At 41.1% G+C, this 20,303-nt stretch overlaps 1 protein-coding gene across 1 annotated transcript in view; it reads left to right on the top strand.

Moving 5' to 3' along the window:
- LOC109927445 (copine-9-like) overlaps positions 1-16,922 on the top strand; it is a 369,357-nt gene extending 352,435 nt beyond the window's left edge. Inside the window, exons 20-21 of the mRNA XM_048606481.1 lie at positions 14,395-14,468; positions 16,731-16,922. Coding sequence (XP_048462438.1) covers positions 14,395-14,468; positions 16,731-16,922 — 266 coding nt within the window. The remainder of the gene's footprint in view (positions 1-14,394; positions 14,469-16,730) is intronic.
- The last annotated feature ends 3,381 nt before the right edge of the window (positions 16,923-20,303 follow it).

Raw genomic sequence — 20,303 nt, 5'->3', positions numbered from 1 at the left:
ATCTCTGGTCTTAATCTATGTTTGCCAAATCCTGTCTAAAGGCATTGAAATCAAGCTTATTCCAATGTAGACACTTAATTTCTGCACTATCCTTAACCTTTTTCCAAAATGCTCACTCACTGAAACTATGACCCGAAGCTTACTTTCAGAATAAAGGAGCACCAATTTAAGACTGAGATAAGGAGGAATTTCTTCTCTTACAAAGTTGAGACTTTGTATCTCCTTGCCACAGAAAGCTGTGGGGACAGAGTCCTCATGTATATTTAAGGTTGAGATGGATAGATTCTTGATCGTAGGGGAATAAGAGGTTATCGGATAGGGTAGGAAAATGGAAGTGAGGAGTGGCAGATCTGCCATGATCCTACTGAATAGCGAGCAAGCTTGAGGTGTGGGACATCCTTACTGCTGTTCCTATTTCTTTTGGTCATTCTATTTGATTTGACAGTCTGCACCAATGTGATATGGTCCAGCTGCTCAGTACTACTTCTCACTCTTACTCTTCATATGCCTTTATCTCTTAATCGCTCCTTTATCCTTCTAATCCACAGTATAAACTTCCCTGCCCAAAAGTATCTTTTGTTTCTCCATTAATTTGCCTCGCTTCCAATTCTCATTGTAAATTTCTCAACCCTCTAGCCATTATTGCCTATGTACCAACTCCTCACTTTACTTTCCACATTTAGTTTGGAACTGCACACAAATACACACATGCCGTTCTTGTTGAGTATCAGCCTGGAAGCACATCTTCTGTGCAGAATATTTCTTTCCCCAGAGGAGCAAATATAATCAGCTGGAAACTTTCCCTCCAATACCAATGATTGTTAGACGGTCTCATTAGAATTGTTGGCTCCCAGCCTGGGACTGCTGGAGTATTTTGGAGGCAGTCATCTCTTCAAAATGGACAAACAAGCTGCTGTTTTTTGCTTGTCAATTTTGTGCATTTGTTTTGAAAAAAGGGTAAACAATCTGGCTGCCTTACAGCAGACCCCTTATGGCTCAGGCTTGATTTATAACTCATACTGGACTCTAATTAATTTACAACCTCGTAAGAATAATCTGTAATTGCATGGTCTCCACTCAGTCTGTTATTGCTGATATCTTTTGGACACAGTTGGGTGGAGCTAGTGAACATTGACAAAGTCTCTCATTGCAGGCTGATACAGAATGTGAAGTCACAAGGGATCCAGAGTGATCTGGTAAGATGGATACAGAACTCTCTTGGACATAGAAGACGGAGAGTAGCAGTGAAAGAATGTTTTTTCTGACTGGAGATCTGTGACCAGTGGGTGTTCTGGAGGAATTAGTGCTGGGATCCCTGTTGTTTGTAATATATATAATTGATTTTGAGGAGAATGTAGGTGGTCTGATTAGATGAAAGAATGAAAGAAAGATTGAGGGAGCTACAGATAGTGAGGAGAATTGCCAGAAGTTACAGCAGGATATAGTTGGGCTGGAGAAATAGCAGATGGAATTTAATCTGGACATTTGCATGGTGATGCATTTTGGAGGGTCTAACGCAGGAAAGAAGTATATAGTATATGGCAGAAATAGAAACATTAACATACAGAGGGATCTAAAGACTCACTCCCCTCCATGGACAGGACCAATGTCATCTACAAGATTCCCTGCAGAGACTGCAAGAAACACTACATCGGACAAACAGGAAGGAAACTGACAACAAGAGTACATGAACACCAACTGGCTACAAAAAGACATGACTAATACTCACTCATCTCAATCCACATGGACAAGGAGAGCCATGACTTCGACTGGGACAACACCAAGAACCTGGGACAGGCTAGGCAGAGACAAGCACGAGAATTCCTGGAAGCATGGCACTCCACGAAGCATGCTATTAATAAACACATTGAACTCAACCCCATATACATTCCACTATGGAGGAAACCCGGAAGTGAGGCAATCCATCGCAACGGACCCCAGAGTTTAAAAACCAGACGGGAAAACACACCGACGCTTCATCAGAGGCTTCACTGAGAATGTTATCAAGCACGGTAACGAAACGTCTGTGGAACAACAAACCAGCTTGGCGAGCCAACCAACCTCAGCACCCACAATCCGAGCTACAGATCTACTCCAAAACCTTAGAGGGATCTAGGCGTACTGGTCCACAGTTCCCTGAAAGTGGCAACACAGGTGGGTAAGGTAGTCAAAAAGGTATATGGCATGCTTGCCTTCATCGGTCGGGCATACAGTATCAAAAGTGGTAAGTCATGTTGCAGCTATATAGAAGTTTAACTACATCACATTTTGAATATTGCATACAGTCTGGTTGCCTCATTACCAAAAGGATGTGGAGGTCTTGGAGAGGTTTACCGGGATGTTGCCTGGTTTAAACAGTATTAGCTATCAAGAGAGATTGGACAAATTTGGTTTGTTTTCATTTGAATTTTGGAGGCTGAGGAGCGACCCAGTAGAGGTTTGCAAAATTATGAGAGACATGGATAGAATGGATGGTCAGAGTCTTTTACCCAAGGTAGAAATTCCAATTACTAGGGGCAATAGGTTTAAGGTAAAAGGGGGAAAATTTAAAGATGGGAAAGGCAAGTTCTTTACACAGAGGGTGGTATGTGACTGGAATGTGCTGCCAGAGGAGGTGGGAGAAGAACTTGCAATTGCAATGTTTCAGAGACAACTTGACAGATACATGAATAGAGGGATACCGGCCACGTGGAGGCAAAAGGTTTTTAGTTTAGAAAGGCAACATGTGTCAGCGCAGTCTTGATGGGACAAAAGGCCTGTTTCTGTGCTTAATTGTTCTTTGTTCTTTAGTGTATGGGCCAATCTGCACAAAAGAAATGTTCGATTCTTACAAATACATGTGAACTATTGCTGGGAAGCACAAGTCCTAGAAAATAAAAGGACCCACTACTTGTTGCTTATGGTGCAAGAAATGTGCCAATCTATATTCAATCCAACATAAATTTGGAATGGTGCCCTTGACTTTTCTCTGGACTACCAGCTATTTTTAGATTACAAACAGGATATTAGACATTTATCACAAACAAAAACTGAACTTGCATTCTTCTCTGTTGAAAAATGTTGTTGCCTCTAGGGGCTGCTCAGTCACATTTAAGTTGAGTTAAGAAGGCATGACTAAACTGTCCATGCCTCTCTCCACCATTGCTACCTGAAACCCTCCCCAGATAATTACTACTAGAGACAATGGGGCTGCTGAAAAATATTTCTTGAGCAGGCAACACACTGAAGAGGCATCTTTCAGTGTTTCTACTGCACTTTGAGATTTCTTCACCTGCAAAATGATCTTTTTGGTCCTTTGAATGTTGAGATGTCTCTGATGTTATTTTTACTCTCCTATGTTCAAAGCACTACTTCGTACGACAGCAATAAATTTCACAATAGCAATAGCTTTATTTTGAGGTTATCAAGAGGAGAAGAGGGAGGTCATGGAATGGTCTAGATTGGAGTCGATTAGAGTCAGGCACTACCAAGATACCTTTCTCTTTGATGTAGGCACTGACTCAAATAACGTCTAATGATCAAGGAATGTGCACAAAGGACAGGCAACTAGGCAGGGAGCGCCCAACTCAGTACAGCCAGTATTTTCAGGAAATAGAGGTTGACTCACTAAATAAATTCATTTACCATCTTTCTCTTAATCTCTTTTCATCTCCGTTCACAAAGACCCTCATTTCCTTTGATTCCTGCAAAGTTTGCCAAAACTCAGTTTGCAAAAGTTAAAGGCATACATAGAAATTATCTTGTATTGCTCACAAATCAACCTGTCTTCACTGCTAAAGGAGGGCAGTTTTCCAGTAACTAAGGCGAATCCACTTGATTGGCACCACATCGACAAACTTCACTCCTTTTGCCACTGACACTCAGTAGCAGCAGTGTGTACTATGTGCAAGATGCCCTGCGGAAATTCACCAAAGATCCTTAGCATTATCCAAATGCATGGCTACTTCCATCTCAAATGACAAAGGCGGTGGAAGGACACCCACATCACGGGAACGAGTAAAGGAAAAAATCTGAACCAAATCCAGCCATTCCCAATTTATTGTGAGGAACAGATTCTTAATTCATTCTCTAAGTGGGATGATGTGTAGATTGCTGATCAACACAGAAGGTGAGCAGAAGAGGAGATTCCTAACCTGTTATCAGGATGAAGAGCAGACAGTAAGCCTTAAAGTGGCCTGGTTCCTGCATTTTAGCAAGATTATTTTTAGGTAAGATGAAGTGTTGATCCATTGTCTAAATGCTTTTACAGTGCTCCTGTAGTGCAGACACACCAAACAAATTCCAACCCTCATCCTGCAAGGAGAACCAGTCCCTCTACATGATCACCACACTGTTATCTCTCCATGTCCTACTGCTATCTCCCAACTTGCTTCCCATAATCCATCACCCATGCTCACCTGGGTCCAATATAGTCTCTTTACTTCACCGTACCATCTTTCTCCACCCACCACCACAAGACCTACCTGTTTCTGTGGCTGATAACCAAGTTGGAAATTAGCCTGTAGTAACAAGTTAAAACACTGTTTGTGGAAACCAACATAACAATGTTTCCCAACCGTGACTGTGATTCTAAATTCATGCTTCAGTAAATTTTCAGGCTGTGGTGCTGTGAGATTCAGGTTCAGTACCCTATCTGTGCTGATTAAGTTGAACTCCGCTTTGTTATTGGTAATGTTACTATAGCTGACCAATGCCCACCCCAACCCACCCAGGAGGCAACTCTACAGAAATTCTCCTCATGTTTGCCTTCCTGAAAGTCAGTGTGTGTGTCTGTTGACTCAGGATTAAGTTCACCTGCTATCTCTCTCATGGTGAAAAAATCTACTGGTACATATTGGCATCAGAAAGCATAATTATTGTGAACTTATCAGAGAGCACCTAAAATAATGGAATCATATCCCAACAAAGGGTGGGGAGAGCCAGAAAAGGACATTCACAAAATAAGAAAATGAAAAGAATGCAAATATTTTTAATTTTGATCCTTTTCAATTGCTTGATATTCAAATTAGATTGAAATTCCCTGATAACACCAGGCTCCATTGTCAGGCTGTTGCTTTTGTGATGCACTTGTTGCATTGCCAAGAACTAAGATGCTGAAAAGATGAGAAAAAGTCAGGGCCCAAGACCTTGATAAGACAAAAAAAATTCAGCATGCATTATTCTCATTTACAATGCATCACTGATTCACATCATCTCCATAAGCTGCTGCTTTGATGCTGATGAACTCTGATGAGCATATTTGCTGGGTTTTGCGTGCGGAGATTCACACACAATATCCAAACTTGCTGCCAAAAGAAATATCATAATGTGGCATATTAGGCAGGAACTGAGTTAACCAGCTCATTGATACCCCAGAGCAAATTTCCTGGACGGTTTCCATTTAGACCAGCTGTGTGTGTTGTTATTCCCCCAAGAGGCTATCATCCCAGCGTTATCTCCCTGGTGTCACTGGGTAACTCGTAATGATGTTTGCTTTGCCATCTGTTTTTTGTTAGTCTGTATGGAATTTATTCTCCATCAGCATTGCTATGTTTGATGCTACTTTTTAATTGCTAGGTAGAAAATCCAATGTGACACATTCTCTCTCATTCAAAATGTCTTTCTTTCATTCATCACGAGATGGGAACATTATTCGCACATCCAGCATTTGTTGTCCTTCTGTAAATGCCATGAGATGGTGGGAGCAAGACACCTTCTTGAATACAACTTTGTAGGTTGCTAGATAATTTCAGAGGGCACTGAGAACCAGTCATATCACTGTGGTCTGGAGCCACATGTAAGTCAGGCTTCTTAAGGATCTTAGAGTTCTTTCCTGGAAGAATATGGCAAACCAGATGGTTTTTGCAAATCAAAACAGAAATTGCTGGAGAAATTCAACAGGTTTGCAGCATCTATGGGGATAAAAAGCGAAGTTAATGTTTCAAGTCTTTTTCAGAACTAATAAAGGATCACTGGACCCGAAACATTAACTCTATTTTCTCTCCTCAGATGCTGCCAGACCTGCTGAGATTTTCCAGCAATTTCTGTTTTTGTTTCTTGTTAGAATGTCAAATGAGCCAGAGAATGAAGTGAAACTGGGATGGGGAGGCATAGGACAGTTCTGAGACAGCATAAGGCAGTGCTGATGGAGGGAGAAGTCAAGGTGTGTGTATGGCAAAGCATAGCACTGAGTGTGGATCTCAGGATACAGAGAAAATAACTGTCTGAGGAGCATTGTACCTGTGATCCTGGGTGGATTCAAAATACGAAGGATGAAACTTCAGTTGGGAATCCACGTGGGGTGAGTCTGAGCCAGAGGCAGTCGCTGAGGAATGAGGTGTGGTTGTGGAAGCAAGTTTTGACAAAAACTTTGCCCATGGATAGTGATAGAATCACATTAAATGTGGGAACGTTGGGCCTGCAGTGCTGATTTCTAACTCATAAATAAATCCTTCTACTAATACTTTATTGTTCACATTTCAATGTAATTTGGCATACACTAAAATATTCAGTCATTCAAGTATAAAATATCTATAAGAGAGTAAAAATAAATACATTAGTAGTCTACTAGAACACCTGAGGCCTTCTGAATTTAAATCCCTCATGTCTAGATGGGGAATTTGTTTTATATTCATTTCTAAATAAGGTAAAAATTGCAAATAAAAAATTGCTTCTTTCAATCACATTTTTAAAAGGCTTCGTGCTCTGGTGTATATTTTTCTGTGGAGAATTTCATATTAAAAGGAATGTTTAAAATGCTTTCACGTTAATATTTCATTGTATTTAGGCCTAGTACCATTCAATAATGGTTGGTCCACAAAGATTTCACAGTTTGTCACCTCAAGCAATTTGTACACAATTTCAATTCATTGGCATTGGAATTGGCAGAAGTACTAGGAAAGTGGGAACCATTGAGACCGGCTTCTCCTAAAACATGATAGACCAGTCTTCTGGCAAATTGTATAAGTAGAACTGAAGAGAAGGCTTTAAACTAAATGGTGGAGAGCAAGAGATCATGTGAGGGGAGTTATAGCAATTTAAAAGGAAACTACCAGGTAATAGAGCAGGATAGCCTTTGGATAATGATTACCAGAGTCATAGAGTCATAGAGTCATACAGCATGGAAACAGACCCTTCGGTCCAACTAGTCCACGCTGACCATGTTCCCAAACTAAACTATTCCCACTGGCCTGCATTTGGCCCATTTTCCTCTAAACATTTCCTATTCATGTACTTATCCAAATGTCTTTTAAATGTTGCCACTGTACCTGCATCCACCACTTCTTCTGGCAGTTCATTCCACACTCGAACCACTCGGTTTAAAAAAGTCGCCTCTCATGCCCTTTTTAAAACTTTCTCCTCTCAACTTAAAAATATGCTCTGTAGTTTTGAACTCCCCCATTCTAGGGAAAAGACCCTTGCTATTCACCTCATCTATGTCCCTCAGGATTTTATGAACCCCTATAAGATAAACCACTCAACCACCTACGTTCCAATGAAAACAGTTCCAGCCTATCCAGCCTATTTTTATAACTCAAACCATCCATTCCTGGCAACATTCTGGTAAATCTTTTCTGAACCATCTCCAATTTAATAATATCCTTCCTAGTAGCAGGGTGACCAGAACTGGACACAATGCTCCAGAAGAGGCCTCACCAACGTACTGTACAACCTCAACATGATATCCCAGCTGCTATACTCAAAAGGTCTGAGCAATGAAGGCAAGTGTGCTAAACACCTTCTTAACCATCCTGTCTACCTGTGATGCAAATTTCAAAGAATTATGTACCTGAACCCCTAGGTCTCTCTGTTCTACAACACTACCCAGGGCTCTACCATTAACTGTATAAGTCGGGTAACAGAAAGGACAGAGCATCGAAACTTCAGGGTGCACAATAGATGCAGTTGAAGTGTGAAAAAGATGCTCAATGACACAGTTAAAGGCTCTGTATCTGAATGTGTATGGCAATTAAAACAAAATGTTGACACAGGGAGAGATAAATATTTATGACTTAATAACCATAATTGCAAGGTAGCAAAGGCTCTGGGACATGAACATCAAAGGGTGTTTGAGTTTTTGGAATGACAAAAGCTTGGAAAAGATGGTTTGGTTCTGTTAATTAGAAGATCATTAGTACGACATTGAGCAATGATCTTAACTTGAAAGATCAACAGATAGAATCAGGTAGAAAAAAGAAATAGGAAAGGTAAAAGGTCACTTGTAGGAATAGTTTATGGGTCCCCTAATTGTATTTGCATTGCAGGACTGAGTATACCAGAAGAAATAACTGGGACTTGTCATCATGGATTACTTTAACCTCCTTGTACATAAGGCAAATCATATTAGGAAGACTAGTTTTTTTAAATTGTTTTTATAGAATCCCCACAATGTGGAAACAGACCATTCAGCCCAAGTCCACACCAACCATCCGAAGAGGATCTCACCCAGACCCACCCTCCTACCCTATCCCTATAATCCTACATTTCCCATGGCTAACGCAGTTAACTTACAAATCCCTGGACACTATGGGCAACTTAGCATGGCCAATCCACCCAACTCGCACATGTTTGGACTGTGGGAGGAAACCAGAGCACCCGGAGGAAATCCGTACAGACACGGGAAGAATGCAAACTCCACACATACAGTTTGAAGGTGAGAAATGTGGGGAAAAGACTACTGTTTTAAATTTAGGCAGAGATAAATATAAGGAAATAAAAACAGTTGACTTGTGAAATTTCTAACTACATTAAAAGGCAGGATACTAGAGATACAGCTGTAACTTTAAAGGAGATGTTTAATGACTTTAAGCGAAAATTTATCCCAGTGAGAAAGAACAATTCTTTGAGAAGGATGCATTATCAATGGCTAAATAAAGAATTTATGATCAGCAAATTGAAATAACACTGTGCAATAATGCAAAGGCAAGTGTAGAGTCAGAAGGTCAGCCATTATTTAAGAACCAGAAAATAAAACGTAAAAAGACAGAAATTAGAGAACAAGAGAAAGCTAGCAAGAAATATTAAAGTAAAGATAGGAAGAGTTGCTACAAGTATTTTATATGGGAAAGAGTAACCAAAGCTGATGTTGATCTTTTACAGACTGAGTCTAGGGAATTTAAGGGGAGGCAATGGCCTAATGGTATTATCACTAGACTATTAATCTGGGGATCTGAGTTCAAATCCTGTCTATGGCAGATGGTGGAATTTGAAATCACTGTTGGGGGAAATGTCTGGCAGTCAGACTCTAATGATGACCATGAACCTATTGTTGATTGGTGGAAAAGCCATCTGGTTCACTAATGTCCTTTTGGGGATGAAACTGCCATCCTTACCTGGTCTGGCCTCCATGTAACTCCAGACCACAGTAACGTGCTTAACTTTTGAAACTGCCCTCCAGGTGATTAGGGATGCCCTCAACCCATGAATGAATTTTTTAAAAATTGGTAGTGACAAACAATGAAATTGTAGACATGATGAATAGGTATTTTGTTACTGTCTTCGCTAGAAGACTTAGAAAACTTCCCAAAAATACTTGAATATCAAGAAATGGAATGGTTGGAAGAAATTAAAACAGTCACCATCACCAGGGGTATAGGACACTAGGAAAATTATTAGACCTGAAAGTTTGACAAGTACCCTGGATTAGATATCCTGTGTCCAAGATTTGTGAAAGAAGTGGCTGCAGAAATAGTAGGGATATTGGTTGTAAGCTTGCAAAATTCCTTAGATTCTGGAAGTGTCTCATGGATTTGTAAATAGTAATGAAAACCTTTATTCAAGAAAAGAGTGAGTCAAAAAGCAAAGGATATGGGTTTGGGTTGGGCCTTTAAAAAAAATGAGAGGTGATCTTCTTATTAGATCATAAGGGGACTTAGTAGAATTTTCACCAAAATGATATTTCCTCTTACGATGGAGATCGCAATGAGACAACACAGTTGAAGAAAACGAGGTCTCACTTTTAGGACAGAGAGGAAGAGAAGTGTTTTCTCTCCATGGATCATTTGTCTGTGGAAATCTATTCTCCAGAAAATATTGGAGGCTGGTTCATTTAATTAATTCAGGGCTGAGTTGGATACAGTTTTGATAGACAAAGAAGTCAAGGGTGATGGGGGCAAACAGGAAAGCGGAGTTGAGACCCCATTCAGATCCTATTCAATGCGGAATCAAATTTAAAGGACCAAATGACTCACTCCTGCTTCTAAGGCCAATGTTCATGTGTAAAATTTACTGAGATTTTAAGTTACTTACTAGTGTGGGTACAGCCTTCAGGTGAAGAAGGCAGTGAATTACTGTAGCACTCTTTATATTCAGTTCCGGGAGGTGGGTATTACTGGCGGGGCCAGCATTTATCATCCAGCTCTAGTTGCCATGCCGAAGGTGGTGGTGAGTTGCCTTCTTGAACTCCTGCAGATCATCTGATGTAGGTAGACCCACAATCCCATCAAGGAGGGAGTTCTAAGATTTTGGTTCAGCAACATTGAAGAAACGGCAATATATTTCCAAGTTAGGATGGTGAATGGCGAGGAGGAGAGCTTCTGATGACCCTTGTCCTTCTAGATGATAGTGGTCGTGGGTTTGGAAGGTGCTGTCTAAGAAGCCTTGATGAATTTCTGCAGCGTATTTTGTAGATGATACATACTGCTGCTATTGAACATTGGTGGTGGAGGGCGTGAATGTTTGTGGATGAGGTGCTAATCAAGTAGGTTGCTTTGTCCTGGATGGTGTCAAGTTTCTTGAGTATTGTTGGAGCTGTACTCATCCAGGCAAGTGGGAGTATTCCATCACTTTTGCCTTGTAGATGATGGATAGTCTTTGGGGAGTCAGGAAATGAGTTACTTGCTACAATGTCTCCTAGCCTCTGACGTATTCCCATAGCCACTGTATTTATATGGCTGATCCAGTTCCGTTTCTGGTCAATGCTAACTCCTAGGATGTTGATAGTGGGTGGTTCAGTGAATGTAAAGGGACAATGATGAGATTCTCAGTTGTTGTAAATGGTTATTGCCTTACAATTGTGTGGCCTGAATGTTATTTGCACTAGTTATCCCAAATCTGAATATTGTCCAGGCCTTGCTGCATTTGGATACATGGACTGCTTCAGCATTTGAGGAGTTGTGAATGGTGCTAAATAGTATGCATTCATCAATGAACATTTCTACGTGTGACTTTATGATCAAGAGAAGTTCGTTGCTAAAGCAGCTGAAGACTGTTGGGCCTAAGACACTAACCTGAGGAACTCCTACAGAAAAGTCCTGCAGCTCAGACGACTACCTGCAACAACCACTACCATCTTCCTTTGTGCTAGACATCAATCCAAACTGTAGAGACTTCTCCCTAATACCTATTGACTCTAGTTTTGCGTGGGCTACTTTATACCGCACATCGGTCAAATGCGACGTTAATGTGAATTGCGGACCGTCTCTCCTCATATCTGGAATTTAGCTCCTTTGCCTATGTTTGAACCAAGGGTTCAGGAGCTGAGAGGTCCTGAAGGAATCCAAACTGAGCATTAGTGAGCAAGCTAATGCTTGATAGCACCGTTGATGACCCCTTCCACCTATTTCCTGATGGTGGAGAGTAAACTGATGGGGCAGTATTAGCCAGGTTGGATTTGTCCTGCTTTTTGTGTGCTGGACATACCTGGGCAATTTGCCACATTATCGGGTACTGTGACAGCTTGGCTCGGAATGTGGCAAGATCTGCAGCCCACATCTTCAGTACTGTGGTTGGAATGCTGTCAGGGTCATAGCCTTTGCAGTATCCAGCCATTCCTTGATATCATAAAGAGTGAATCAAAATTGGCTGAGGAGTGACATCTGTGATGCTGGGACTTCTGGAGGAGGTCACTTGTTGCTCCCTGAAAGAAGCCAGTAGCGTAGAAGTGACCTCACAGACACCAGGAAAGAATGGCTTCCCACTCCTGCGGGCCTCAGGTCCTGCTCTAGTAAATGGCACAGTTCTATCATAATGTCCCAAGATATACAGAGCCTGTGTTGGCCCTGTCCCACGCTCATTCCCAAGAAATGGATTCGGGGCTGGAAAACACTTGACCTACTGCACATCCCACGCACTCTAAGAGGCCCTGTGGCACTGACCTCTCCCGGAGCTGGGTTTGTGTCTGCCCTTGTCCTCCTGCATCTGTCCTTGCCACCTTAGCAGGCAGCTACAATGGCCAACATGCCGCCAGCAGCAGCGCCCATGACTCTCACTGTAAATAACCTAAAGTGGGAGCAGAAGGGGTGAAAGAATTTCTTGGATCTCAGAGCAATCATCAATGGCACATGAACTACACTTCAAGAATGCTTAATTGACTGTGAAGTGCTTTGGCATTGCTGAAGCTTTATACAAACAGTAGTTACATGGTTTCTATAATGATTAGTCAATCCTCAACAGTAATTACACATTTCAGAGTTTCTCTGCATTGAAGGTGGAGCTGATAGATGGAGAATCCATAGCACCACCACTAGCAGGAGGATGTAATTACTGCATCAGAGATAGTAGGAACTGCAGATGCTGGAGAATCCGAGACAACAAGGTGCAGGGCTGGATGAACACAGCAGGCCAAGCAGCATCATAGGAGCAGACCTGCTGTGTTCATCCAGCCCTGCACCTTGTTGTCTCTGTAATTACTGCATGGCAGGTTTGGATAATAAATAGGAAGTGATAATGTTGTAATTGATGTAAGAGTTCTTCTACATATTACAAAAAATGACCCAGTTCATGTGAAAAGTGAAATAACATTGGTTGCTAACATTTAAGCGACATATTGTGAAACTGATTGCAATTTTACAATTATTGACAAAATCATTTCCATTATTTCCTTTCATCCATACAACCGTCCTTTTGAAGAGAGTCAGAACACTGGGAGGGAGAAGGGAGTGACTGCAAGCTCTCCTCCAACCTATGCACTATATTGACTTGGAACTTTATCACTGGTCAAAGTCCAGGAGCACTCTTCCTTACATCACTGCAATTGTCCCTATAAGCCAAGCACTGGAATGGTTGAAGAAGGCAGTTTACAACTGTCTTGTCCAGGTCAACCAGAGATGGACAATAAATGCTGGCCTAGCCAGTGTTTCCCACATCCTAAGAATTTAAAAATATTAGGAAACCCAAATACATGGTACTGGATGGCTACAAATTAGTATTTATCCAGAACTTCAGCTGTCATCATGAACACTAAGAGTGGAGTTCAGGTTTGATCCAAACGCTCGTAATAAATTATCTTCAACATTCCACAGACTGTGAAAGCCTTGGGGTATAACAGTGCATAACACAGCAAGAAACGAGACCCAGAAAGGACTACCTAACACAAAAGTCCTCAAGCGAGCGCTCCACGTGCTAGAAATCGGTGGCCCTTCTGATAAGGCAACAGGAAATTTTGATGGTTGGCATTCATAGTTAAAGTCCCTGGCTAGTCAGTTGGTGGTACGGCCCTGGGGAGTGTTGCCGAACAAAGACACCTAAGGTCGCAGGTTCCTTGGAACTGGAGTCGCAGGTAGACAGGCTGGTGAAGAAAGCGTTTGACATACTTGCCTCCATTGGTCAGAACATTGAGTATAGGAGTTGGGACGTCATGTTGTGGCTGTACAGGGCATTGGTGAGGCCACTTTTAGAATACTGCATACAATTCTGGTCACCCTTCCGTAAGAAGGATGTTCTGAAATTTGCAAGGGTGCAGAATAGATGTACAAGGATGTTGGTGGGACTGGAGCGTTTGAGTTATAGGAAGAGTTTGAATAGGCTGGGGCTTTTCTCCCTGGAAAATTGTAAGCTGAGGGGTGGGCTTATAGAGATTCATAAAATCATGAGGGGCATGGATATGGTGAATAGCCAAGGCCTTTTTCCTAGGGTGGGGGGAATCCAAAACTAGAGGGCATAGGTTTAAGGGGAGAGGGGAAAGATTTTAAAAAGTCCTGAGCGGTAACGTTTTCATGCAGAGGGTGATGCATGTCTGGAATGAGCTGCCAGAGGGAGTGTTGGAGGTGGCTACAATTACATTTAAAAGGCATCTGGATGGATATATGAATGGGAAGGGTTTAGAGACATATGGACCAAATGCTGGCAAATGGAACTAGATCAGATTGGGATGTCAGGTTGGAGCAGACAAGTTGGACTGAAGGATCTATTTCCATGCTGTATAGTTCTATGATACTATGACTGGCATCTGGCAATATAGTTTGTATACATATGGAGCTTTCTGTATTTTTAATGAAAATAATTTTTTATTAGCGTTATCTTTGCTGCCACATTGCCTATAGCTTTTTTGTATTATGTTGTGTCGCTGGAAGGTTTGTAATGTACAAACAAATATTGATATCAGGCTTTTTGTGGTAATAAATTGTACTAAAACATTCAATACACTCTGAATTATTAATTATTTTCTGTGATCTTTTATTTGCCTACATTTTGTAGCCATGGAGGAACTGGATGGAGATGAAGTTCGGATTTCCTCTAGGGGGCGTATTGCAGAACGTGACATTGTCCAGGTCAGTGATGGGTAAATATTTAACACAATAATACAAGTCCAAATCAATTCACCTTGAGAAAAGTACAGGCTAATAGAAAAAGTCAGGACAGATTTATTAAGCACTTCATTTTTGTCAAACAACCAAATTCTTTGAAGTAATACAGAAAGTTGACAAAGGTGGTGCCTTTGTCGTTATGTATATGGACTGTCAATAGGTTTCTGGTGAAGTAGTAGGCTCGCTATAAAATTTTGGTGGAATTAATGGACTATGGCTGACTGGATACGAAGAGGCAGAAATATGGAAGTAAAGTTGAAAGTTCTTATTCAAACTGGAGCGAACTATGCAATGGTTGTCACAAAGGGTTGTTATTAATGCCAGTGTTTTTTTTTGGTAGCTATTAATGATCTGGACTTGGTTACTCAAAGCATTATTTCAAAGTATGCTGATGTTACAAAACTTGGATAGGTAGTAAATTATGTGGACAGTAATAATAGAATTCAGGAGAACATAGAGAAATGGCGAAATGGTCAGACACACGGCAGTTAAATTTAAGGCAGAATTGTGTTTTGGTAGGAAGATCAAAGAGAATCAAAACATACTAAATGTTACAATTTTAAAGGGACGTGAGAACAGAGAGACCTGTTTGTACCTGTGCAAGTCTCTGAAAGAGCAAGACAAGTTCAGAAAGCTCTTAAAATGCATCTGGAATATCTGGCATTTTTAATAGAGGCACAGAGTAGAAAGGCAAGGATGTTATACAAAACCTTTTGTGGAACATTGATTAGACTTCAGCTTGAATATTATATTCAGTTCCAGACCCTACATTTTAGGAAACTTGCTACGCCTTAGAGAGGATGAAGTTGAAATGTACAAGAATGGTGCCAGGACTTCGGTTACATAGAGGAACTGGAGAAATTGGGTTGTTCTTAGAGGATAAGATGGTAAAAAATTTGGATAGAAGCCCTCGGAATCACAATGAAGTATATAAAGAGAAGCAGTTTCCAGCATCAAAAGGCTCAGTAACAAGAGAACATATATTGAAGGTGATTGTCAAAAAAAAGTGAATAACATGAGGAAGTTTAATTTTGAAACAGTGAATTGGGATCTGGATTGCATTGCCTAAAAGGATAATGGAAGAGGTAACAGTCAGCAGGAAATTTCAAAAGAATGAAGGACAAATAAAAATGACATGGTCATAGGGAAAGGTCAGTGGGATTAATAGGCTAGTTTTAGCATAGAAACAGCATAGGCTGAATGGCCTCCATCCGTTCTATATCATTCCAGAATCTTTTGATAATAGGTCAGATGTGGTTCCATTCAATAACACTGAGTTATTTGCATGCTGCATAACTGGTCACTGAGATTAGTATCTTCTCTGACTTCCACTTAGACAAGGGAATGTTGAGAATTGCATCAAACGGCAGTAGAATTTTCCACACTCAGATTGTTCAATCCTCCCATGAACTGAGGATGAATCTCCAGAACTCAGGGGACAAAAGGGGACCTTCTTCGGTTAGGTATTAAAAATATTGAAGGAAAGATTGTTATGACTGACCAGCTGACCTTCCAGTTGGCCTTGGAAGGCAGAGAGCTGTGCATGTGGCAATACTGAGCATCCAATGATGGGAGTGTAGAGGGTGGGGCAGGTGACAGGAGGAGGTCATGGATGAAACATCCACAAAGACACACAGCCAAAGTTATTGATCCAATGCTAACTGCACGTGGAGGACAAAGAGCCACTATGTCAAGATTCTTCTGTCACTCTGTTGTGGGTATCCTACTCGTGGGGTGTTATAGAGTCACGGAGTCAATCAGCTTGATGGCTGATTTGTGATGCACAGTAACGCCAACAGCATGGGTCAAATTCCTGCACCAACTGAGATTACCACTCTCCTTCTCATCCCTTCCCATTACCTGAGGTGTGGTGACCCTCAAGTTAAACCACCACCAGTCATGTCTGTCTAATGAGACAGCAGCCATGTGCTCTGATAGGACTATGGTGACTTTACCTTTACAGAACAGGATAGGCCCTTCGGCCCATCAAGTCTGCACTGTCAAAAAAAGTATGCAGCAGGACATCCTACCCTACCACTGCCGCCTCAATGGAATGGCAACACCAAATTTGCACTTAAAACAGGGCAAGGGGAATCAGAAATGTCAGAAAATTCAATAGAACAATGATAGACCCTACATTTAGATGACCTTGAAGAAAATTTGAATGTGATGTATGATACACTAATGGCAGCATTCTTACCTCCATGGCCTCAAACTCTCTTTCAGTTTGTCCCATTCCGGGATTATGTTGATCGATCTGGAAATCAGGTTTTGAGTATGGCGCGTCTTGCCAAGGATGTTTTAGCAGAAATCCCAGACCAGCTGCTCTCCTACATGAAGTCAAGAGGCATCAAACCACGGCCGGCACCTCCCTCTTACATGTCTGCCTCACAACAATCATTCCACACGAGGATCTGAGGAAATCCACTCTGTCTTCGATCATTTATAGACTGGTTTTAATATAATTCCTATTGGAACTTCTGTACATGTGTGCACGTTAGCGAGAGAAACAGACAAGCATTGAACATGCTTGCGTTCCACTGTCGAGATATTGGCCATATTTATTCCAGCTGCTAATGTCATTGTTGTGTTCGTGATTAACTGAATGGAAATAATGGAAACTTGCTGGATGAGGTCCATCTATTATGTTGAGATTGTAGCTTTGTATCAGCTACAGCCTCTCCTGTTCACCAACCAGACAAAATGTCATTATGTGCTTTACTGTGTCCTGCTGTGAGCAGCCAGAAATCATCATGCTCCCATTCCCTAAAAGGCTGTAAATGTACTTTCAACATTTATCCAGAGTGATCCAGATATTTGGTTTAATGCCAATAGTAACAGTGACCATTATGACCATGAAAGACCATAAACTGGGTTCTGTCATCAGTTTTTGAAGCACAGGCAATTAAAACTCTTACTCTGCCTTGATAAATTAGAAGTGACTTTGGACCTGATGAGATTCATGTATTCTGGGAAGCAGTAAAATCTAATTGGATGACAATGAATAATTCAGTTTTCCAGCCAAGTTTGTATGAACTTCAAACTTTGTAGACAAAACTTTTCCTTGTCTCTTTTGGAGGTCAACGTAAAATGCACTAGCTGAAGTTAACATTGCCCCTCTGCATAGCAACACAGCATGAGCACATACATGCACAGGTTGATCCAAATATACTGCACACATCATGTGAAAGCAATTGGCACTTTCATCCTTATCCTGTGCTGACCCACATATGTTGTAATGCCATCCCTAATACAGACCTCTTGTGCCCACGTCTCTGTCTGTATAACCAACCATTGGATGATACATAAAAATGACACTGGGTTAACTTGCCTCTAATTTACACCTCATTGGCAGAGGTTATCAGAAGATTCACTCCTCATATTGGGAAGATTCAATTACTGCTGTCTTTGCTCCAAAGTAGGAATTAGTCCATTGGGGGTTCATGAGTGTAAGCCTGTATCACACCATTGTTACACACTTTGTTTACATGTAAGTGCACTGTCTAACATTCGTGATGGTGATGGTTTTGTTATTTTTAATTTTCTCTTCCCCCAGTTAGCTGCACCCTGACTGCAAGGGCAGACAGCTGCCCCTCGCTCTTTTTGAATAAGCCCTTCACTCTTGTTTAGCCCATCTCACTCTAAATATTAGAATCCTATAAAATGCAAGTCACAGCACCACATTTATAATCTCACTCCGACATGTACATTGGAACTGCAATACGCCAGCTACTAGTATCGTCTAACCTCAGCTTGTCCTTTCAAAGTTTCCTACAATAGGTTCTTTAAATTTTGGCTTTTGGACATCCATGGTTGATAAATGCTGTTGGGGTCCATTTCTACTTTAGGACTGTAATTCTGGGGGCATGCGGTTTGTGAATGGTTGCATGTTCCCATTCATGAAGATTGCATCACACTGCTACAGAGCATTATGTACAGTTTGAACCTTCAGTGTTGTCCTGTTCATCAGCCTGCTGTAAATCGGATCACAGGGTGAAATGAAAAATTGGCCTGATAAAAATGGAGTATAAGCCAAGCACTTTTTGTGATGTAGAACATCAATACAATGCCAATTCGAAGGTCATGCCAAATAATATGTGTTTTTCATTAAGAATCTATTAAAAGATGTAAAGGAAAATTCAGCTTATTATATGACATGTTTTTCCTCCCTTCCTTTCTTGAAGCATTACAAAACCATAGAAATACATTCTGCATGTGGAGAAAGAGAGTTGATGTTTCAAGTCCAGTATGACACTTCTTCAGAACTGAAAAAGAACCATACAGAACTTGAAAAGTTAATTCTGTTTCTCTCTCCACAGGTGCTAACAGACCTGCTGAGTACCTCCAGCAGATTTTGTGTTTGATTCAGATTTTTATACATTCTGTTTGCAAAATCATAGAAGTAAAATAGAAGGCAGCCATTCTGCCCGATGTGTCTGACCAGCTCTCCAGATGAGTGACTTAATGTCATTCTCCTGGCTTTTCCCCATACCCTTACATGCTGTTTCTATTTACAAAACAATCTATTGCTGTCTTGAATGCCTCAATTGATTCTGCCTCTGCCATACATGCAGACTGCATTCTAGAACTGAACCACGCAGTATGTGAAGGTATTTTTGTCACATCACATTTACTTCTTTTGCAGATCTATGTGCTCTCATCCTTGATCCTTCTATAAGTAGGAACAGTTTCTTCCAATCTACTCTATCCAGGCCCCTCATGACTTTGAAAACTCTTTCAGATCTCCTCTTAGCCTCCTTCTATCCTGGGACTAAAGTCCCAAATTCTCCAATTTATCCTCATAAATAAAACTTCTCACCACTGGAACCATCTTTGTAAATCTCTTCCACACCCTCTCCAATATATTACGTTCATTCTATAATGAAATGCCCAGAACATTGAGATGCCCAGAACTGTATACAATATTCCAGCTGAAGTCTAACAAGCGTTTTTTACAAGCTTGACCTTTGAGTATAAGAGTTGGGACTTCATATTGAGGTTGTACAGGATGTTGGTGATGCCTCTTCTGGAGTACCGTGCTCAGTTCTGATCACCCTGTTATGGGAAGAATGTTATCAAGCTGGAGAGGGTTCAGAAAAGATTTACCAGGATGTTGCAGGAATGGAAATTTTCAGTTATAAGAACAGGCTGGATAGGCTCAGCCTTTATTCACTTGAGCGTAGAAAGTTCAGGGGAGACCTTGTAGAGATTTTTAAATTCATTAGGGGTATAGATAAAGTGAATGGCAGGTGTCTTTTCCATATATTGGGCGGTTTCAAGACTAGGATGTATTTTTAAGGTGAGAGGAGAAAGATTTAAAAAGGACATGAGTGACAATGTTATTACATAGTGCGGTTCATGTGTGGAATGAACCTCCAGAGGAAGTGGTGGATGAAAGTACAGTTACAACATTTAAAAGACATTTAGATAAGTACGTGAATAGGAAAGGTTTGAGGGCCAAGGGCATGCAAATTGGTTTAGTTTGGGATTAAGGTCAGCATGGACTGGTTGGACCGAAGGGTCTGTTTCTGCGCTGTAGCACTCTATGACCCAACATCACTCTTTGCTCTATATTCCTATTAATAAAGCTCAGAATACTAAATGCTTGACTAGCTGCTCTCTCCACCTGTCCTGCCACCTTCAGTGACCTGTGCACATATAGGGTCCTTCTGTTCCTGCACTCACTTTAGAATTGTATCATTTGTATTGTCTGACCATGTCCTTCTTACCAAAATACCACTTCTCTGCGTTGAACTATCTGCCCATGCCACCAAATTGTTCATGTCCTTTTGAAGTTCT

This window comes from Rhincodon typus, chromosome 16, assembly GCF_021869965.1.
Source record: "Rhincodon typus isolate 14 chromosome 16, sRhiTyp1.1, whole genome shotgun sequence".
NCBI classification, from domain to species: Eukaryota; Metazoa; Chordata; class Chondrichthyes; order Orectolobiformes; family Rhincodontidae; genus Rhincodon; species Rhincodon typus.
Note: the sequence above shows the minus strand (reverse complement) of the source record. Positions and strands in the feature narration are given on the sequence as shown.